At 57.4% G+C, this 21,186-nt stretch overlaps 3 protein-coding genes across 4 annotated transcripts; 1 reads left to right on the top strand and 2 right to left on the bottom strand.

The window, feature by feature from the left end:
* Window positions 1–148: 148 nt before the first annotated feature.
* Window positions 149–14,131, bottom strand: FAF2 (Fas associated factor family member 2). The gene is made up of 11 exons (XM_068698262.1): window positions 13,721–14,131; window positions 8,006–8,074; window positions 7,429–7,563; window positions 6,627–6,703; window positions 5,726–5,864; window positions 4,325–4,410; window positions 4,154–4,245; window positions 2,546–2,723; window positions 1,744–1,915; window positions 1,405–1,548; window positions 149–937 (listed from the first exon to the last, which is right to left on the bottom strand). Exons 1-11 carry the CDS (start codon window positions 13,976–13,978, stop codon window positions 755–757), a joined length of 1,533 nt encoding a protein of 510 aa, XP_068554363.1. The 5' UTR covers window positions 13,979–14,131; the 3' UTR covers window positions 149–754.
* A 164-nt stretch (window positions 14,132–14,295) lies between these two features.
* CLTB (clathrin light chain B) lies at window positions 14,296–19,513 on the top strand. 2 transcript variants are annotated; one of them, XM_068698276.1, is made up of 6 exons: window positions 14,296–14,634; window positions 16,142–16,188; window positions 17,097–17,214; window positions 17,414–17,525; window positions 17,862–17,915; window positions 18,230–19,513. In XM_068698276.1, exons 1-6 carry the CDS (start codon window positions 14,451–14,453, stop codon window positions 18,399–18,401), a joined length of 687 nt encoding a protein of 228 aa, XP_068554377.1. In that variant the 5' UTR covers window positions 14,296–14,450; the 3' UTR covers window positions 18,402–19,513. The 2 variants fall into 2 exon arrangements, with proteins under 2 accessions (XP_068554377.1, XP_068554378.1); XM_068698277.1 differs by lacking the exon at window positions 17,862–17,915.
* A 316-nt stretch (window positions 19,514–19,829) lies between these two features.
* HIGD2A (HIG1 hypoxia inducible domain family member 2A) lies at window positions 19,830–21,106 on the bottom strand. Its single transcript, XM_068698282.1, has 2 exons — window positions 20,936–21,106; window positions 19,830–20,056 (listed from the first exon to the last, which is right to left on the bottom strand). Exons 1-2 carry the CDS (start codon window positions 21,048–21,050, stop codon window positions 19,890–19,892), a joined length of 282 nt encoding a protein of 93 aa, XP_068554383.1. The 5' UTR covers window positions 21,051–21,106; the 3' UTR covers window positions 19,830–19,889.
* Between the last annotated feature and the right edge of the window lie 80 nt (window positions 21,107–21,186).

Genomic DNA, 21,186 nt, shown 5'->3' with positions numbered 1-21,186 from the left:
AGCTGGCCTCAGAGCAGGCCAGAAGTTGAGCAGATCCCCCACGAGCAGCAGCCAGAGACCCCCAGCAGCTGGAACCCCCTCCCCAGTGCTGAGTTCCAGCTGGGCAGCACGCTGTGTGTGGCACGAGCAGGAAGCAGGGGCACAGACATGCTAGAGGCAGAGTTTATTACACTATGCAGGCTAAGAACCCTGGGCAAGATCCCACACGGGTAAGAATCGAACCAGCTCTTTATCAAAAAGTTAATACTAGAGTCAACCCCCTTCTCCTTTGGTCATTACAAAGCAAGAGAAATATTAAAAGAAAAGTATTTATACACAGAGGGAAGCTGAAGAGGTTCTGTCCAGCCCTTTCCCCCACCCCACTCCCAGCACGTTCAGGTGCCTGGTCTTCTGGCTGTCAGGAGCAGCAGAGGATCAAATCTTCACGAGATGTCAGGTTGTTGGGGTTTTATTATTATTCTTGTCAATAAAAGCAATAATTACCGAGAGCTGCCATTCCTGTTCTTCCCCAGGGAGGGCGGAGGGGCGACACCCGCTCCCCTCCCTCTCTGCCCTCCGAGTGTAGGGGATGGCTGTGTACAGGGGTGTGTGAGGACGTGCACACACTTCCTCTTGCCAGCGCGCGCCCACGGCACAGCTGGCACAGGCGATGTGGTCTCTGATCCCTTGTTTGTACGCAGTCTTTTTTAAAAAAAATATCGTATTATAATAATAATATGAATTTCTCTTCCAATCTCTGGCTTCTGGAAAAGTGTCAATCGTCCGTGAGGTCCTGCACAAAGAGGACTTCCGTGTGGCTGAGTCCGGCCTCCTGCAGCGTGGGTGGGTTGGGCCACTCCTCTGTCGGGAGGCAGGGCAGGACGCGGCGAGGGAAGTTGGCTTCGATCTGGAACTTCTCCGGGCTTTCTTTCAGGGAGAACAGGAAGTCGTGGATCACCTGGGGAAGAAGCACAGAAATAGCTGCCAGCCCGGGGAGCGATGACACAGCCAGGCTGCACCCGTAGTATTGCACAGGGGAGGGGTTAAAGCAGCAGATTTGCACCATCACTGCGTTGTGGGCAATACAGGCATTTTATTAGTGTGCACGAAGCTGGACTTGTCACGGAACACCTGGGGAGTACCGCTTCTGGTTCTTCCCATACCCCTATTTAACAGGCAGTGACAATAACCTCAGCTTTTCAGGAGAAGAGCATCTGTTTTTTCTTGCAATCCTTCTCTTCTGAAGTGAAGAGACCAGGTCCAAGGACACCCCTCCTCACCCAGGAAGGATTCTGCCTGCTAAGGCTCTAGGTAAAGGTCATCACATGGCAAAGGCCAACGCAACCAAAGCTCTGGTAAGCCACTTGTAGAGTTTCCCAACCCTCTTCCACTCTGGGAAGCCCGTCAGCTCTGCCCCAAGCTCACCGTCAATGACTGTGTGAAGTGGAATCGCCGCTCCACTCTGGAATCGTTAGGCAGCTTGAAAATGATCTTAACGCTCTCTGGGTCGTCAGGATGTGGCTCAGGAGGAAGGCATTCGGACTTCCGCTCCTTCTCCTCCTGCAGCGTCTGCAACATAAAAAGGGAGCAGGAGCAATGGGTGTGCACCGGGCTGCCCTCGCAGCACGGTTGGAGGCCGTGCAAGCCCCAAGCAGGACAAGCAACTCCAGTCCGACAGGAAAACCCTACTACAGGCACTGCTCCTACACACCGCGAGCATCCAGGAGAGCACAACAGCCTCTCTAGCACTCAGTTTGCTCTCACCTGCCGCCGTCTCTCCTCTGCTAGCTTTTGCTGCTGTACTTCCTCCTCCTTCTTCTTCTTCCTCTCCCGTTCCTCCTTCTTCTTGCGCTCCTTTTCCTGGTCTGCACGTAAGGATGCCAGATACGCCTCGTCCTGCTGCTGCCTCAGGACTTGGGTTTGGTTTCTCTCTTCCCTATAAATGTGAGCAGGGAGTGGTCAGGGCTGGGAGGCCCCTCAGTGAAAGCAGGGCAGGCTGAGGGCACACCTGAGGGTGCAGGTACAGCACACGCAGCAGGGAATGCCTCATTTACAGCACAGACTACCACACGCTCACAGAAGGTGAGCTGAGTCCCTACAGCCCCTACCACACAAACTGTTTCCCTAGGTTGGGTGGCAGAGAACTGAACAAAGACTTCTCACCCACTGCAGCCTGACGGAGTGGACAGACACCCCGTAAGCAGTGCCTGGGGTTTCAGCACCACACCTGGCACTCTTCATAGCTTTATCTCCACCAGGTAGCTCCTTGTACATTTTAGAAGCCAGGAGCATCAAAACGCATTACAGGATCCCCCACAGAAAAGGAGCAGGCCAGAAGGTGCTGTGCTAGCTTGGACACAGCCTGCAGATCCCTACAGAGGGATCAGGGACAGGAGCTCCTCTTAACAAGGCACCAGCAGCCACACAGCAAATGCCATCGGGCTGGGAGTTGGCCTGGGAGCACCCCTGGACCAGCAGCTGGCTGCAGACACCAGCTCTCCTGCAGCCCCAGCACGCTGCAGGTTTAAGGTTTGCTCCAGCAGGCAGTCGAGCAGCCAGCTCGTACCTCTCCAGGCGTTCAGACACCAGGTAGGTCTGGTTGGCATCCATGATGAATATCAGTTGATTAATGAGGTCATCAGCCTGGATGAGGCCCTCTAGCCGCCCAACGACCGTCATCCTGCGATCTTTCAGCATGATCACAGCCAGGAAGGGGTACGTGTTCTCTCGCAGAGCCTGGGAGACTGGAAGAGAGGCACAACCATCATCCCTTCCAGAAGGATCAACAAGGGTTACAGCATGGATACTTTCATCACCAAGGGCCTAGGAAAGCAGCTTCCACAGCCACCATCTCATCCACGGCAGAAAAGGCCTCTATATTATCAAGTGAAACCTAAGTTAGAGCAAGGAGAGGTGACCTGGAGCATAGACACAGAGTGGATAAAAAGCTTTCAAGTACCTAAAAAGGCTCTTGAATGTGAGCAGAAGGAAATAAATTGCTTCAAATGTCCATTCAGAATGGGGCAAGCAGCCCTGGCTTTAAACTGCAGAAACACAGGTTAAACACCTGCTACTATTAAGGATGGCCAGACTCTGGAAGGTACCGTCATGGGGAAAGGGTCCATCCGGATCCAATTTTCTTCTGAAATGCTCATTTCTGCCAGAGGCAGACTGTTTTGAGGCAGGGAATGGAGCAGGTCAGGGGCTTTTAAGTGCACGGTTTTCATCTACGACTAATGGCATGCAAACCCTGCCTACAGCTGACCACCACCCCCTCAAAGCATGCCCAGCACGTCACACAACAGAACCATCATTACTGACAGAGCCTTCCGAACTGAACCTGAGCACCCCATGGACTAAATGAGGCCCCAACCCCTCCCACTCCTTTTTTCTAGGCTGTATCTCTACCATAACTGTAAGTATTACAGCAATGAGACAGCATTAGGTAGAAGCATGCTGGCTTAACAAGCCATTCTCTCAAGGTGTTGGTAGCAGAACTATGAAGAAAGGAATGATCCAAATTTAAGAGCACAACTCCCAGTCTCTTGTCACAAACCAGGAGAGGTCAGAAAAAGCACAGAACACATGAACAGAACTTTAGGAAAAGGCTCCATTTGGAGAAAATCCCTACCAGGCACACTGCTGTGCTAGGTATCAGCAGCCCTGGAAAGAGAGTACTTAAGAAGACCTCAGTGGGGACTTTTGAGGAGACAGAGAGACTGGGCGTGGAGTAAAGATGATTGTCTCACAAAGGGAAAGAATGCACCTCGCAAGTCACTCCTGGCCCGAGGCAGAATGCGAAGCAGCGTTAAGAGCCCTGCTAGTTAGATCCTTGTTTCTGCACTCTGTTTAATCCTCAGCACACACCCACCAGCTCCCATTAACAAGCCACTGAAAGCAGCCTGAATGCCCACAGCAAAGAAGGCACAACCAGGACTGCCCAGAAACATGTGGAACAGTTGAGGTTAGGAGCAGAAGGTATTCCCCAGCTCCAAGCAGGCCCTCTGAGACATCACACACAAACCATCGTGCATTTCCCCATGCAGTCTTGTGACCACCTCATCTGTTTGCACAGAAACCACCAGAACATTTGAAACATGAATTTGTCAGAGAGCATTTGGCTTGTTCCAGAACCTGAAGGGTGTAAGGTAAAGCCCAGGAGGGACACACTCACCTCGGTATCCCTCCGGTTTATTGGTTGAGCACGCCCAGAAGAGCATTCTAGTGTTTATGAGGGTGATCACCTCAGGTACGCACAGCGTATTGCTAGGGGAGGAGAAGAGATCATATCAGTGAACCTGCATGCACAGCCCGAGGACTGTGATTTGAAAGCTCTCCTACCTACCGGCAGAATTCGTCTGTGTCTTGGTGGTCATCTCCATGCAGGTACACCAACAGGAAGCGCAGCTCCCGCTTGGCATCATTCAGTGCCTTGGCATAAGAGCAGAGGAGGCACAGTTACAGGGGCTCTAGTCAGAGGGAAGGCAGCACCCACAAGACTTGCGTGAAACAGTTCGGCAACATTCAGCTGAGCTGTTACTCTGCCACAAACTGGTTTTAAGGAAGCAGCAAATGGAGTGTGAGCCTACAGGACCTTGCGACCCAAGCCTTGTTTAAGAGGATCATGTTCTGCCCAACTCCTTTCAGGCCGTGGCTGTGGAGAGCACTGAGCTCAGAGCAGAGCCAGGCACACCCCCATGTGAGCTGACCCCCCCAGACCTCCCCACCAGGCTCAGCTGGCAGCAAAGCCTCCTTGCCTTCGTCCCTCAGACTCGCAGCAGGTTAAGGCTGAGCTTTCCACTGCAGCCTGTGCAGGGTGCAACCTTCAGACCACATCAAATGGAAGTGCTACTAAAAAAAGGCCAGCTCAGTAATGCTGCAGGCCCCAACAAAACAAAAACAACCAAACTTTTCATATCCTACGGTCTCTGGATTCCACCCACCCCAGAGCATTTAACAAGACCACACAGTAAGTGCAGAATGGGCTCCCTGTTTTACTTGCACTGAGCTTTAGTAAATAACCATGGAAGGGTTAGGCTAAGTCTGGATTCTAGGCAAGACAAAGGGGCCTGGAAGAGCTGTGGGGCAGCACGCTCCATCACCATGCAGCGTGGAGCAGATACAGGCTCCACATCCTCCTCTGGCACTCGGGAAGCAGAGCTGGTCCAGCTGCCTGCCAGGACACTCGGCAGGAGGCTCTCCTCCTGGCCAGCTTCGGAGAGGCTGCAGCAGAGGTGCTGCCCAGGGAGAGGTCTCAACAGAGAGCACCGGCAGCCCAGAGCTGGCATGTGCAGTTCTCACCTCACGTTCCTTCTTCCGTGGCTCCCTCTTTCAATTTTGAGGTCTCGCACCACGTTCGGGAGTTGCGTTATGATACACGAGCCCGGGCAGTCCATCCCGATTTGGGGAACAGAAGGACAGACTTTGGCTCACCACGTCAGTTTACAAAAACAAAGGCGGGATTACAAAGAATAGCTGCTGGCTACAGAGCCACACAGACGGTCGAGGAACAGTCAGAGCAGCTTTGCTTTCCAACTTTGCAGACTTGGCGTGTCATCAAGCCTGGCAGACACTGGTTTTCTAATACACTCGCTCACTAGCTCTCCAACACCCTGCTACGGAGTTCGGAGACAAAAAACACCGGGCTGTGATAAAGAGAGGTTTCGCCACGTAGGCCCTGATACCAGCCAGCACCATCCCCACGCTTCATCTCCCCAGTACCTCGGCACCAAGGCATGACACTGACCTGGCTGTAGGTTCCCTGGTAGAAGACAGGGTGTATCCTCCCATATTTTTCCTCAAACATATGGATAAAGGAAATAATGTCACCCACCGGGTCGGTGACCCGACTACGAGGATCGGGGCGTATAAAACGCAGAGCAAACCTAGGAAGGAAGGAAAGGACACTGCAATTCAGCTCGCTGACTTGCTGAAGAACAGGATTTTCTTTTCCACAGACAGTCACTGGCATTCATAAGAAGGAAAAATGTCACAGACGAGACCCTTGAACATTTGTAATTACATCCCAAATTGCCACCTGCTCCAAACTGATACTGCAACAGAAGAGCCCCTGTCAAAAGACTTTCAGGGAAGAAATAATATGGCAAAGGAAGAAGCCAAACCAACGCAGATGGCAGGACTGCTTGACAGTCGCTACCTTTCAGCATTCCCTTTTCCATCAATTCTACAAGGAGACAAGATGAACTGGCCCTTTAGGGCAGTAAAGGCAGGAGCAGCTACAGACACCAGAGGGAAAAAGGCAGCTGCATCGACAGTTTAAGCTCTGCCAAGTAACATCCAGGGACTGGGACAGGTTAACTTGGAGCCTGGCCCAACAGGACGCAGTGTGTCACTGCCTTGTGTGTCCCCCTCGCATGGAACTCAAATTGTAAAGCTACGTGAAGTTCAAATTCCAATTAAATATTTCACTTACAAAGCCACAGAGCACTCATTTTCTCTGCAGTAAGATTTATTTCTTGCCAAGCATTGTAGGAACTTTACAAAGCTACAGATAAAGCCAGTTGAACAAACAAATGGGAAGAGAAATCTGTCAGACTCAAAGAGATTCAAGTGACAGAGGTACAGCCAGATCTAAGCTAGTGTGTGCCTTGATGCAATCAATACATGAGTCAGCACAAAATACTTACCTAAATATATCAAGTAATGTGTAGTAGGTAAATCGGAATGGAAGCATCATGAAGTAGTAACCCCATCCTAGCAGGCCCTGTAATTACAAACAAAGGATCAGAACAGTCTCCAACGCAGGAACAGGCCTGCTAACGCAGCATGTCCACCAGCATTAACACACGCATTCGGGAAAGTAGCAGAGGCCCTACCCATCACAAAAAAAAAAAAATCAGCAACATTTCACATCTTGGAGAAGTCAAATCAAATTAAGTGACTGACAGGGGTCATTTGGAATTCAACACGGCACTTCTGGAGACTGGCAGCAGTGATGAGTTCTGAAAGCAATTGGTTTTTCTCTCCGCCTATTTTTTTTTTTTTTTTAAACTGTAGGATTAATAACACCAAGTCTCAGAAGGGCACATGCAAATTTGTTTGTGGAATATGAGTGGAAGAACTGAGCACTGGAGTATTCAAGCTAATATACTTTATTTAGGGGGTGGGGGTCTAAAAAGAATGGAAGACCATCACTGCCACCACTCTGCCTCCATTCCCACTGAACCAATCAGAAGCTTTACGAGGTCACAGGAAGATGTTCTGTGAAACAGAGAAAGTCTCATACTGCAAATTACACCACGGAGAAAATATCCGCAGTAATACTGGAGGCTGAAGGAACAGCTCTACGCTTTATTTTTAGATGACAAAAAAAAAGCTTTTTAGAAAGGAGATAACAGCACACAAAGAAAACAACGCCTTTCCCTGCATGCACACTGGTAACTCTGAACAACAAAGCAGCAAGGCAAAATCCACCAAAAGATAACTTGCCCTTGGCTGTGGCCTTGAGACAACATAGCTGTAGATCCTGTGGTCGGCTGTATTGACCTGCAACGGCCGAGATGGGGGTGGATTAAAGACACTTGGGACACCCTCCTGCTCGTTCAGTCGGTCCTGCACAGCTGCCTTTAACACAAGAAGGAGCAAAGGAACATTTCAGACATTCAAGGATAGCAGTTTTGTTAGTCTTTATTTTTTTTTTTTTAATTTTTTTTGGTACCTAACAATAGGCATTACTTATCCACAGACTCAGAGCACTCCATAAGCATTACAAAGCTCATTAGGAACTGGAAACACCAGTGCTCATTTCTACATGGAAAACGTCCATGGCAGCCTGCACATCGCACTGCAGGAAGGTGCGGTGCCAGGCAAGTGATTGTTTGCAGCTGTAAGAACTCTGCTGCATATTTCCAAGCCAGCTCTCTAGCAGTATCAAGATACTCTCATAAAAAGTTACCAGGGCAAATTCGGGGGTTAACGGATGAGGTCTAACTGGGAGGAACCCCGCCCGCACCACTCGGTTTAGCTCAGGCACTGGGGAAGCACCACAAGGGGTTTGAAGCAGTACCTCTATGTTCCAGTTGTGCTGCTCCAGCGTGTGGCGACATTGGTCCATGGACTCTATGCCGGTCAGGTCCTACGGAAGGAGAATAAAAGCAAATGAGCGCCAGGAGAGCACAGGATTTTTATTCATTTTACAATTCTGTGCTAGGCAAGAACACAGACACTGCAACACAGCAAAGAGCAGAGCTCTTAGAAAGAGGAGCCATTACTTCAGAAGAGAGCAACCTGAGCCAGCCCAAACCTGCGGACATTCAGGTGGCCTCAAGCATGCCTTAGCACGCTTCTCACTAGCCCATTGTCAGCAGCACACCCCGAGCTCCAGCTGCACTCAGCCTGCTCAGGAAGCTAACACAGAACCACCCCAAGTCCAGCTCTGGAAGGATATGCCAGGACGTGCCCTCAAACGTCACTTCAGAACATCCCCTTAAGAGCCAAGCACATTACTTCACTGGCTGCAAACACAAACAGAAACTAAAACCAAAACGAGCCAGGCACTAATGAAGGCAGCACGTTCCAGAGGCACACAATACCCTGCAGAACACAAGTCCTGCCCAACACAAACAGAGCCTCAAAGAGAAAAGATAACCCAAACATGCCCGTAGACCTCGAGGCTACCAGGCTCTCAAGTTGGTGTTTGAGAAGGCAGATTTGAAGCAAACTGCTCTTGTTCTAAAGTTAAAAAGAGTAAAATTTTCTTGCCTTCCCATTTACTCAATTGGAAAAAAATTACACTTTCAGAAACAATTATTTAACCCAGATACAAGACAGAAGCAGCAATGACAGGGCTCATTTAACCCTCATGAGCAGCGTAACAAGTTCAGGAAGCACTCATGATATAACATCATTTAAATATGATTTAAATATGACAATTTCTCCAGCAAGGGCATTCTTGATGAGAACTCCACAGGTCCCTAAGGCTCCATGTTCTCAACTGGTACATTTGTCTTGCCACCCTTAGCCCACGACCACATCCCTGGCCAGCTGTGCCCATCACCAAGGGCACAGGGACACCAGGGCAGGGAGCAGGGCTGCCACGTGCTGTGACAGCGAGGGCTGCGTGAACTGAGCCACATGAGAGCCACGCCAGCTCTCCACACACAGTTCTGTGCAGGACTTCAGATACGAGCCTTGCAGGAACCCAACAAGGAGCAGGTAGTGCTGCTCCCTGTCGTACAGCGTGGCCTCCCAGCGGGATGCGGCTTTTGACAACTGAACACAAAGCAGGAGCTTCACAAAGCCTCGCGTGCAGTTTCCATTACACCTTGTGCTCCAATCCATTGTTAGCATTCCCTCTTCTGCTTGTCATTTTTCCAATTCCTTGCTTCATTTCAAGCCTCTGAGGCTGCCCTGACAAGCTGACTGTTTAACACACTGCACTGGGATCTCCCTGGGGAGGACAGCGCACAGATTCCTCCCTCTCCCCCACTCGGCCACTCCACGTGCAGCTTCCACCCAAATCTCTCCGTGGACAAGTGCCCCGCTCAGGGCCTGAGCTTCTGAGCACTTCTCGGCTACTTCCTCACCAAGCCCACCCACATCCCTACCTGCTCCCCATCTCCTGGGCGAGTCATAGCGCTGTACGGAACCAGGCTGATCGAAGCGTTCCCGAGATTAACGCCATACATGCAGGCACCAAGAACCCCTGCGGGTCAGTGCCTAGTGCTAGGTACTGATGGAAACACTCGTCCTGTCGGGGGGCACTGCACACGAGTTTCATTCAGAATGAAGCTCCGTGCACCTGGCTGTTGCTGCCAGAGCACTTCTGTTTGTAAGTCAGTTTCATTATTCAGGATTTTGGTTTAAATCTTTAAAAATACGCTTCACTTTGGCTTTTAACCTTAAAGCTCCTGCAGAAGACACTTACCAGGCCTTTTAAAGGGACCCCTTGAGTAAATTCCAGGCGTCTTCTCTTGGACTCGACCATGGAGGTACAATGTGTTTATTTTAAAGACTTGGGAGTCTCTGCCCACCGTTCCTTAACACCCCACCAATTCTGCTGCGTTCACAAAACCTCAGCCATTCAGGAACTCCTTCACACCTGCCTCCAAGTGCCAGGAGTCCCACCGGGCACCATTAGCAGGATTTCCCAAAGGAACAGCCCCTCCTTTTTAAGTCACACAAAGCACAGCAGCAGCTTCAGGTCAGAAAGCAGCACCCCAATAACCACAGCTCACAACAAGCATTCCACGAGCACCGAATCGGGGCAGCTCCCACCGCTCCTGATCGATGACACTGCACAAGGAAGCACGGCAGGGGGAGAATAAGAAACCCCCGGGTAAAGGCAGGGGGCATTTGACAGATCTTGGGGCCGTTCTGCTATTCAGGCACAGAAATGAGCGTGTATTCAGTGTCGGTAACCAACAGGCCCGCTGCTAGCCTCTCATTAGCCCCCTCAGAGAGCTGACATCTTAGGCACAGTAACACAAAGATCCCTGGACATAAAAATGAAATTCATCCCTATGGAACTAGTGCTCTCAAACAGAAGCCTTCAGAGAAGCGCAGGTCCAAGCCCAACAGTCAACACCACCTAGACGACAAACCATCACACACCAAAGAAGTTCAGCGTTACTTTCTCAAGCACCCCACGACGCAGAAGGCTGCTCCAATACACACAAATAACTACACCCAGCAGCTTCAGCACCTCTCACCTTTGAGATGCTGCTCAGAAGGCTCAGATCTTCTTCCCCCTGTAGCAGTGAGACACAATTCCACCCCTCAGCGAGCGGAGTACCCCAAGCGGACAAAGGTTGGGCGCTGCACTTACGAAACTGCTCCCTCGGAGCCGCTCGGATGGTGAAACAGCACGGGGCACAGCTCCACCGGGCTGCGACTGCGCTGCTCCGAGCGGCCCTCCCGCTGCCAGATTGCAGAGAGCTGCTTCCAGGGGTAAAGAACATCCGACTTGGAGCAGGAAAAAGCCTCTTTTTTTTTTTTTTTTTTAGAGATAGTTCCTCTCTGCCTGTCACAGTACGTGCATTTACAAGGGCTCTGATGCACAGCAGAGTGGGACAGGTCTGGGGAGCGCCTTGTTTCCCCCCCTCCTCCCTGAACGAGGTATTTCCAGCCCTGAGCGCTTTGTTTTCCCCATTTAAATTAGAGATCCCATCACAATCGCTAACTTTTCCCTCACAAACAAGCCCACTACTCTAGATTAGCACGTTCCAAGTGCCCCAGCCCACGGGCCCAAGCTAACGGGCACGGGTCGATAAGGGCAGCCCGCAGGAGCTGCTGCGCTGTCCCCACCCCCAGCGGGGCTGCATCACACAGCCCGCTCAAGCTGCTCACATCGAGCTCCCCTCCCTAGATGCAAAGAGCATTGAGCCCTGACAGATGAAGATTGAGGTACTTCTATTCGTTTACGTTACCCAAGGCTTTGGCAGCAAACGGGAGGCTTAAAGCCTGCCAGAGCGCATTGGTGCTTTTATTCCCCATTTCCCCCCATTCTCTCCCCACACAGGGATTTATTTATTTATTTTTTAAGCTCTAACCAATCGCAGCGGGTGGCAAACAACCGGGCTACCCCGGCCCTATCTGCAGGAAGCCAGCTGCCACTCGCAGCACCACCAGCACCGGTATTTGGGGGAGAGCTATCAGGGCACATCAGGCGAGCATCCCCGGGCCGGAGGCACCATAGCCAGGCTGACACCAGCCAGCAGGCGCTCACTGCCTCACCCTGGGAGCAGCATTTTGCAGCCCAAGCAGCCTCCCTGAGGGACAGAGGCATCCCCGAGCACAGCAGCTGCTCGCTGGGTGACTGACAGCCCGCAGCTTTCTCCGTGCTCTCCATTTAGCTGCGACACCGGGGGCCTTCCTCACCTGCTGCCCCACTCCCTTCTCCCCTAATCCCCCTCCTACTTTATTTACACAGCACTGCTGTGCCTTCCGTGGCACTGCGATGCTCCTCACCCCAGAATATCGGGCAAGTTACTTGCTACGATCACGCCTCACAAAGAAAAAGTGCAGCAGCACCAATGCACCAATGGTTTTCACAAGGCAGAGCCATCTTCTCCAAACAGCAGCTGCTATTTAATGGAACCCAGCTAAAGGAAATTAAAAAAAAAAGCCTGTGTGACTCCAGGTGGGCGGATTTACCCTCCCTCATTTAAAGAAGGGAGCAGACTGCACAGCTGAGCCCCTCTCAGCCAGGTGTGAAGGTAACAAAGGCAGCACCAGTGAGGTCAGCCCTGGGGAAAGCTGAGCCTCTACGCACTAGGAGAGGGAATAACTGGTGTTAAAGCCTTCTGGACAACATCTCGCACTCCAGGCAGCAGCCATCTCCTACCCACAAGTGCTCTCCCCTTCAAGGCAGGGCCCACCAGGAGCTGGGATACAACAGGCTCCCTCCCCCGAGCCCCCAGCCGGCACAGTAGCAGGTAGCAGGAGGAAACACACGGGATTCTTTAGGTTCACAGCTGCCCACAGGGCTTTGAAAATAGCAACAGGGAAACTGAGGAGTGCAGCTGGCCCGATCTGTCCGGATCCTGTGGGTTAATAAGGGCTGTGACAGCTTGCAGCGAGAGCTGCAGGGCGGTTTGTGCACATACACGGGGCAAGGCAACGGCTTAAACATCATCCACTTACCAGGGAAGCAGCGATGCTGGGAAAGCAATCGTTAAAGCTGCTGCACCTCATCTGTCTGAGAATTAAGATCACCCAAGGAGCTTAATTTGCAGTAAAGGTTTAGAAGGGATCTCTTTAAGAGCTGACGGGATCTCCCAACACCGAGGCTACAGAGAAACACTGCCACTGATGATTTCAGGGGCTGCTCCAACCCCTGGCTCCAAGACAAAACGATGAGGAGCAGCTGTACCTTGCTCTGCCACGGGAGGCAGGGCTGGATGCCTCTGAAGACCCTTTAAACACTACAAACTAGAGGCACATGGCACCAAAAAAAATATCCAAAACACATCCTTTAAGATCAGTATGAACCAAAAAAAGTCAGACAGAGCACTCAGGAAAGATGGTGCATTTAGGGAAGAGAACTGCAGCGTGGGTAACACCACAAGTGGTAACACCACACCTCACAATTCAGAGACAAAGCCAACTCACCTGCAGATAATTTTAATTGGCAACAGCTGAATTACTTCTCCACTGAGCACACCCGAGTGCTCCAACTCTGGGGCAGTCCCCTCCCCAGTAACCACGTGCGGGGTTAGTTTCTTTTGACCGATTCAAGCACTGCACAGCCCCGAGACCCCGGCAAGCCAAAGGCCACAGGAGACAGCCCGCGTTGAGCAGAGACCGGAGCGTTCCAGCCCCGGGGGCCTCCCCCAGCCAGCACCACCGCACCCAGCGGGGCAGCGCCAATTCCTGGGAAGCCGCAGGCCCCTGGGGAGCCCCGGCGAACCCCGCACACCCCGGGCAGGGCCCGCAGCCCCCGGCGGGCAGCAGCACGGCCCGGCCCCAGCCTCCCTCCCCAAAATGGCCGGGGCGGGCCGCGGAGCCGGCAGGGGGTTACGGAGCAGCCTCCCCGAATAACGGGCACCGAGCCCAGCGCCGGCCCCTCAGCGAGCCCCGAGGGGCCCGCAGCGCCCGGGGCAGCCCCGCCAGGCCCCGGGGGGCGCCTCAGGGCCGCCAGCACCGAGCGGCCCCGGCTCGGGCCAGGCCCGGCGCCCCCGCACCCGCTGCGGGCAGGGCCCACCCGCCGCCCCCGGCCCGGTTGGGGTCCGATAGGGCCCGGTGGTGGCGGCACGGCCGCGGGGTGCCCGGCTCGGCGCACCTGGAACTGCAGCAGCTTCTCGGTCTGCTCCGCCGTCAGCTCCCGCTCCTCAGGCGCCGCCATTTTGCTGCCGCCTCTGACCCGTCGCTCCGTCACCCGCCGGAAGTGACGTCGGCGGCGCTGCCTGCCTCTCTCCCCCCCCTCCCCTCCGCGGCTCGCCAGCCAAACCGCTCCTTCGCCGGCCGCCGGAAATACACGAGCGCTCGCCGGAAATCGCCGAAGCGCTCTCGGAGCTTTCCGGAAAAACCCGAAGCTCATCCACCGCCTTCGCCGGCTCGGCCGCTCCTGATTGGCTCGCGAAGAGTTCCGACAGCCGTTCGGCTGTTTCCGGAGACGGCCGGCGGCTCCCGCAGGGCGGGGCGGGCTGCGGGCGGCCCCCAAGATGGCGGCGGCGGCGGGGGCCACACACAAGATGGCGGCCGCCAGACGCCCTCAGCACCGGGGCCTCCTCCTGGCGCCGCCTCACGCCTGAAGGGGGCACGGAACCGCCCCGAGCCGCCGGCCGCCGGCCCCTCGAGCCCGCGGGGAGGCCGAGGCGGCTCCGCAGCGGCTCCCGGCGGCGGCGGGGAGGGAAGGAGGGCGGGGGGGAGGTCCCGGCGCTGATGTCAGCGCGGCCGCCCCGCCCGCCGCCGCAGTGACAGCTCCGCCCGGGCCCGGCGGGGCCGAGCCGAAGGCAGCTGGGGCTGTGGCGGCGAGGGAGGGAAGGAGGGAAGGAGGAGAGGAGCCGGCCATGGCCGACGACTTCGGTTTTTTCTCCTCGTCCGAGGCTGGAGGCGCCGAGGAGGACCCGGCCGCCGCTTTCCTGGCGCAGCAGGAGAGCGAGATCGCGGGCATCGAGAACGACGAGGCCTTCGGGCCCACCGACGGGGAGGGGGCCTCCGCCGGCCCCGGGCAGGCGGCCCCGCAGGAGCCCGGTGAGCGCCGCCGGGCCCCGGCACCCCCCGGCCGCAGGGCTCCGGGAGGGGGGGAGGGGGAATCCGGGGGGGTTTTGGGGGGATCTGGGGGGGTTTTGGGGGGATCCGGGGGCGTTTTAGGGGTCCCCGTGGGATTTTGTGGCCCCCACAGTGGTGAGGGGGTCCCCGTGTGCCAGGTTGGAGGCCTGGGGGGTGTCTGTGGGGGGTGTGCTTGGTGCCAGGCTGGGGACTCCTTCCCCTGAGCCCCGCGGTGTGGGGTGAGCCCTGAGCCGGGCACGGGGCACGGACTGAGTCAGACAATGCTCAGACAATAGATGAAGGTGCCAAGCCTCGCCTCGTGCCTCCACATGGCCCCCAGCCCTAAAGGAAGGGCCTTTGGTAGGTAGCAGGAGCCCCCAGGTCTCCCACCCCCAACGAGGACATCGCTGCCACGATCCTCCTGCCCCTAACGCAGGCAGCCCCGTGGGGTCCCCATTGCTGCCCGTGTTGTGGTGGATTCTCCTTTCCGCCCACGGGGACCTGCAGAGCCACGGCTGGCCCAGAGAGGTGCTGCTACATGCAGGCAGCTGGGCTGGGTGTAGCTGGAGCTGCAGGGTGAGCACCACGGGCATGGTGCTGGCTCGAGGTGCTCCGGAGCCACGCTGCGTCTGAGCCTGGTCATGGCCAGGGGGAGAGCTCAGGGCCTGGGGGGGCTTCTTGCAAAGCCTCCTTGCCCGGCAGCAGGGAGCTGAGCGCCCTGGGGCTCTCCTTGTGCAGCTCACGGGGCTGTGCATGAGCTGTGGGGGTCTGCAGTACCTCGCCTAACCCTAACTCTACAGCTCGCTCCCCCTGGATGGGCTCCTGAGGACCCAGATGTGCGTCCCTGCCCTCCTCCCTGCTGGTGGAGCGTGCTGTGTGTCTGTCTGTGGGTCTGTGTGTCTGTCTGTGTGTGTGGCAGCTGCTGCCTTTGGCAGACCTGGGGGCGGTCAGGTTGTCTGCGTGCAGGCAGAGCACTGCCTCCCACCCTGCTCCTGGGACAGTTTCCCTAACCTTCAGATAAGATTAAAAAAAAAAAAAAAAAAGGCAGTGAAAACACCATAAACACACAAGATGCCCAGAATGACTTGTGTTGGGAGGGAGGTGCTGGCTGGATCCCTCCAAGGACAGGAGCCCAGAGCTGCTGGCCCAGCGCCCTCCCACATATTCCCTACAGCTCGGGGGGGATTTGTAGGGTTTGGGGCTCTGACAGCAGCGTGGCAGTGCAGCACGCTGCCTCCTTCCCCTGGCTGCCCCGGGCAGGCTCTGGACCCTGCCACCTTGCTAAGCCCTGACGTAAAACCAGCGTGGGATGTTCAGCTGGTGGCCCCCACGTGTGGGGCTGTGGGGATGGGTGTGTGGGGCTGCAAACGCCACGGCCCTATTCCCCAGGAGCTGACCTGTCACTGCTTCCTGAGCACCAGCCCTTCTGGGATCACCTGCAGCTGCCAGAGCTCTGCTCATCTTTCTCTTCTGTTTTTTTTTCTTCTAGCTGGTTTCCAGAACGGGGGAGCCACTGTCAACGGCGATGTTTTCCAGGTGAGATCCCAGCCCCTTGCCCTGGCCCCGTGATGCTCAGGAGGGTGATGTGAGCGGGGGCACAGCGCTCTGCTGCTTGCCGGCCCCAGAACAGCTCCTGGCAGCCCGTGTCTGTCCTGTGGTGGGTTCCTGGTGCTCTGTTCTCACCCCTGCTTGAAGGAGAAGGGCTGGTTCCAGTGCCACAGCCCCTGAGGTTTGGAGTTAGAGGCTTTGAGACCGGCCGAACCATGCTGGTCCTCTTCTGGCTGTGTCCAGCCCTGCCCCGAACTTGTTGTAGGTGCTCTGAAGGAGTGCTTGGGCCCCAAGAGAAGATGGCACACAGTCCATTCCTCTCCCAAACCCTGCTGTTCCAGCCTGGTGATCTCCTGGAAGCCCCTGGGCTGTTTGGGAGCACCTGGCAGAGCCCAGCCCCAGCACAGGGCTGCCGTGGGGCACTCACCGTGCTGGTGCATAGCTGTGGCCTGGCTGCCGAGCCCCACAGCATCTCCTCTCCCACCAAATCCCCTTCCTCGTGCCCAAGAGTGGGTCAGGGCACCCCCTGCCTGGGTCTCAGCTCCCCGGGGAGCCCCAGGGCAGGCCGTGCAGGCTGAAGGAGCTGTGCCAGCACCCTACAGACCCTTCCTTCACCCCATTTGGTGCCCAGCAGCACGGCACGGGCATCTCCCCTGCCTAATCCTAATCATATCAGCGACGGGACAGCCTTAATGAGATCGGGGATCTGGGAGGAGAGCCCTAATCCCATGGCTGAGCCGTGTCAGGCTGGGTGTCCCGGCCAGCGGGAGGCTTTAGGAGAGGCGCAGAGCTGTGCCCTGAGCTGCCCCGGGGCTGAACACCAGCAGCGAGGAGCCCGGCCCCGTGCTGCCCAGGGGGGAAGCTGCTGCTGAGGGCGGGCTGCTCACCTCCCGCAGGAGTCCAACGGCCCCACGGACGCCTACGCGGCCATAGCCAAGGCTGACCGGCTGACCCAGGAGCCCGAGAGCATCCGCAAGTGGAGGGAGGAGCAGAAGAAGCGCCTGGAGGAGCTGGGTGAGAGCCGAGCCCCGTGCTGGGGGCACTGGGAGCTTGAGGTCCTTTCCCCGCTGCGCCCCAGGGGCGCCTCGTGCCAAAAACCAGCCCTCCTCGGAGGCGGTGATGCCTTCCCGTGGGTGATTTAGGGGGGAAAGGGGATGGGGCGGGGGGCTGCCTGCCTGCCTGCCTGACGGGAGCTGTCACACCCCGGCCCTAGATGCTGCCTCGAAGGTGACGGAGCAGGAGTGGCGCGAGAAGGCCAAGAAGGACCTGGAGGAGTGGAACCTGCGGCAGAACGAGCAGATGGAGAAGAACCGGGCAAACAACAGGTAGGCTGAGAGGCCGAGGCAGCCAGATCTGCCTTCCTGAGGGGCCGGGGGGGCTCTGTCACCACGCTGGGGCTCAGCCCTGCACAACCAGCACCTCGCCAGGCCCGGGGAGAGCCCCGAGGACACCGAGCAGCTGTGGTGGCCCTGCAGAGCCACAGCAGGATCCCAGGGCCTCCTGTCCACGCGTGGGGCTGGGGCTCAGCACAGCCCCATGGGATTTTCGGCAGGGTTTCCTGGTGCCGTGGGAGGCCGCTAACCCCCTTTCTGTTTCTCTCTTTCTAACCCTCTGCCTGCCTGTCTGCTCCGCGCTCTCTCTCTGTCTGCGCCTTGGGGTAGGATCGCTGACAAAGCCTTTTACCAGCAGCCGGACGCCGATGTCATCGGCTATGTGTAGGTGCCTCCTGCAGGGTCCGGGCTCCTGCCTTTTGGTTTCACAGCCCCCAGTCAAGGGAAAGGGGTTTTGGGGGGGTGTCGGGCTCTGGCGAGGTCCCAGAGCATCTCCAAGGGCTGGAGGCGCAGGAGGAAAGCAGAGCTCTTGGGATTGCCCCTGTGGGGCTGGCTGTGGGGCTTGGGGCCTTCTGGGGACAGCCCCAAGGGTGGAGGGTGCTGAGCTCAGGGAACCGGGGCCAGGATGGGTTCTCTGAGGGAGGAGAGGGTCTCCTGGGCAGGGGCTGTGCCGCTGACAGCCCTCAACATCTCCGCAGGGCCTCGGAGGAAGCGTTCCTGAAGGAGTCCAAGGAGGAAAGCCCGGGCTCCGAGTGGGAGAAGGTGGCCCAGCTCTGCGACTTCAACCCCAAGAGCAGCAAGCAGAGCAAGGACGTCTCGCGGATGCGCTCGGTGCTCATCTCCCTCAAACAGACGCCCCTGTCCCGCTAGGGCCGCCTGGCAGGGCCCGGCCGGGCCTTGAGGGGGGGTCCCTGGGTCCCTGCCCTCTGCAGTCGGTGGTTGTAACTCTCCCCGTGGTTTTCCTTTTTGCTTCAGGGTGCGTCGGTCTCTTTCTACACATATTTATTACTGTGGCATTTCCCCGGGAAGCTGTTAGCAAGGGGATCCCCCAGCCCGAGCCGTGCCCGGGGCCTAACACCCCCTGGGTGCTCCCCACCTCACCCGGTGGAGCAAACCTGCCTGCCTCGGGGGTCCCAGAGGGATCCTGGCTCCCCTCTGCCCTCCTGCGGGGTGTAGGGCTGGGGGCACAGCCCAGACCCTGCTCCACCCCACAAGACCCCGTGGGGAGCCCAGGTGATGCCACAGAGCTGGTGGGAACTGAGGAATGTGAGTGCGGGCACCCCAAAAATTCACAGTTGTGGTGTCTTGTGCCCTGTGGTGCCGGGTGCTGGGAAGGGGGCACGGGACAGGAGTGCAGGGTGCTCCCCGCCCCTCTCCTGTTGCCCCCGACTGTTGGGGTGCCAGGTTTTGGGGGCCTGGGCTCTGCTCTGCTCCTCCCCCTGCCCGGAGGAGGGCAGCTGGAGGCCGTGTGGCTGCAGGGAAGCAGGTAGGAGGTGTGGCTGCTGCGGGGCAGGGCGAGCCTCCAGCTCCCTTAACCCGGGCAGCCGCTCTCGGGCTTCTCCCCGGCCCAGTTCCCGCTGGGTTTGCGCCCCAGAGGCAGCAGGGCAGGGGGCTGCTCCCATTCCCACCCCATAAGGCCGCTTTCTCCCCTTGCTGGCAGGACTGGCGGCGCCCCCCTGGCTGGGGGGGCAGCTCTGCTCATGCTGGGGGTGGGAGCAGGCAGCAAAGCAGATCAATCAGCCAGCAGAGCCTCGCTGCAGAGCCCTGCTCCCCCCCTCTCCCTGCAGAGCAGCTGAATTGCCTCTGGCTGCCTCCCGGGGATCAGGAGCCCCCCGCAGCCCCGGCTGCTGCGTCCCCCTGTGCTGGTTGGGGGCTTGCAGCCCTCGGGGAGCGGCGCCCACAGCTCTTCTACATCCCCTCAGCTTCGGTATCATGTGCCCGTTCGAATCACCTGTTACAATAAACCAACATCTCCAAACTGAGCCGACGGGGCTGAGGTGTCTGTGTGTGCTGGAAATACTAACGAGGCAGCAGAATTTCTTCGGGGAAAGGCTTTGAGCAGGCAGCGAAGGGAAGGGGTGAGCTGTGGGGAGCAGCGTGGAGCTCACCCCTTTCCCTCAGCTGTGTCACCAAGGCATCGGGTTGCCAGCAGGTGACGCGTGATGAGTGACAAAGGGAACAAATTTTACCAGGCTGCGACAGCACCGGGATGTCTGTCGGGGCTGGAGAGCCTCGGTGAGACACCCCACGGGTGCTCCAGGAGGATAAAGGCGAGAAAGAAACACCACAGCTCCAACATCAGGTTAACGAGGGGTGTATTAACCGCACTGCCAGCACCCCAGGGCCCGCGGGAGGCTCTCACTTCCTCGCCTTCATGGCCGTCACCACCATGCCCCCCAGGAGGGCCGCGAAGGTGAAGCCCTGGGCCAGGATCCGCGCCCGCATCAGCAGCTGCGAGCGGCGCGTGTGGCCTCGCTTGAAGCTGATGAGGCCGTAGGTCAGCACGCCCACGGTGCACAGGCAGCCTGCGGAGGAGGGCGGAGGGACAGAGTCAGCAGGGAGAGGTGGTGACTGGACGGGATGGAGCCCGGCTGCCCCCGCAGCCTCCCCTGTCCCAGCCCGCCCCGTTACCCCGAGCCCTGCAGCCTCACAGCATCACCGCGGTGGGGAGAGACCTCCAAGAGCGCCTCGTCCAACCCCTCAGCTAACACAACCGCAGCCTCCCCCTTCACATCCTCCCCTCCTGACCCCAAACCCCATCAGCCTCCCTCCACAGCCTCCTCCCCCAAATCCAACCCCAAATCCCCACAGCCTCCACTCACAGCCTCCCTCTGCAGTCTCCCCACTAACCTCAAATCTCTGCAGCCTCCCCTCGGAGCCCTCCCCTTGCAGCTTCTCCCCACAGCCTCCTCCTTCAACTCTAACCCCAAACCCCTGCAGCCTCTCCTCACAGCCTCCCCCCCAAATCTAACCCCAAATCCCTGCAGCCTCCCTCCCAACCCTAATCCCTCACAGCCTCCCTCTACATCTCCCCACTAACCCCAAATCTTTACAGCCTCCTCTGCTGACCCCAAACCCCTGCGGCCTCCCCTGACCCCAAATCCCACAGCCTCCCCCTGCAACCTCCTCCTGCGGCCTCCCCCCCAAATTTAACCCCAAATCCCTGCAGCCTCCCCCCAACCCTAATCCCTCACAGCCTCCTCCCTGATCCCAAATCCCTGCAGCCTCCCTCCAACCCTAATCCCTCGCAGCCTCCCCCTACATCTCCCCACTAACCCCAGACCCCTGCCGCCTCCCCTCACAGCCCCCCCAGCCCCTTTTCAGCCTCCCCCCCGCAGTCCCCCCCCGTTACCCCAACCCCCTCACAGCCCCCCCTGCAGCCCCCCCTTGCCGCAGCCCCTCACCCAGGGGCACCAGGGGGTTCTCCCGGGTCTTCCTCAGGAACTTGTCCCCGAAGCCCTCCTCGCGGAACACGGGCAGCCCGCTGGGCTCCAGCGGCGGGGGAGGCCCGGCCTCCATGGCTGCGGGCGCGGGGACGGCAGCAAGCTTGGCCCTCCCCGCCTACCGTAGCCGGGCCGCGGGGCACTCTGGGAGTTGTAGTCCATGATAGGCGAGTTGAAAGGCGGCGCCCCGCGGGCTGGACTCCATTTCCCGT

The sequence above is a fragment of the Anas acuta genome, chromosome 14, assembly GCF_963932015.1.
Source record: "Anas acuta chromosome 14, bAnaAcu1.1, whole genome shotgun sequence".
Lineage (NCBI taxonomy): Eukaryota > Metazoa > Chordata > Aves > Anseriformes > Anatidae > Anas > Anas acuta.
The sequence above is the reverse complement of the archived record's forward strand: the minus strand, read 5'-3'. Positions and strand labels throughout refer to the sequence as shown.

Coding starts and splice junctions, on each gene's coding strand:
- FAF2 (XM_068698262.1), bottom strand. CDS start 13,978: ATGAGCTTCGGGTTTTTCCGGAAAGCTCCGAGAGCGCTTCGGCGATTT. Junction 7,564..8,005: donor AGCACAACTGGAACATAGAG/GTACTGCTTCAA, acceptor CTTGTGTTAAAG/GCAGCTGTGCAGGACCGACT. Junction 1,916..2,545: donor GTGTCTGAACGCCTGGAGAG/GTACGAGCTGGC, acceptor TCACATTTATAG/GGAAGAGAGAAACCAAACCC.
- HIGD2A (XM_068698282.1), bottom strand. CDS start 21,050: ATGGAGGCCGGGCCTCCCCCGCCGCTGGAGCCCAGCGGGCTGCCCGTG. Junction 20,057..20,935: donor GAACCCCCTGGTGCCCCTGG/GTGAGGGGCTGC, acceptor CCTCCTCCGCAG/GCTGCCTGTGCACCGTGGGC.
- CLTB (XM_068698276.1), top strand. CDS start 14,451: ATGGCCGACGACTTCGGTTTTTTCTCCTCGTCCGAGGCTGGAGGCGCC. Junction 14,635..16,141: donor GGCGGCCCCGCAGGAGCCCG/GTGAGCGCCGCC, acceptor TTTTTCTTCTAG/CTGGTTTCCAGAACGGGGGA. Junction 17,215..17,413: donor GAAGCGCCTGGAGGAGCTGG/GTGAGAGCCGAG, acceptor CCCCGGCCCTAG/ATGCTGCCTCGAAGGTGACG.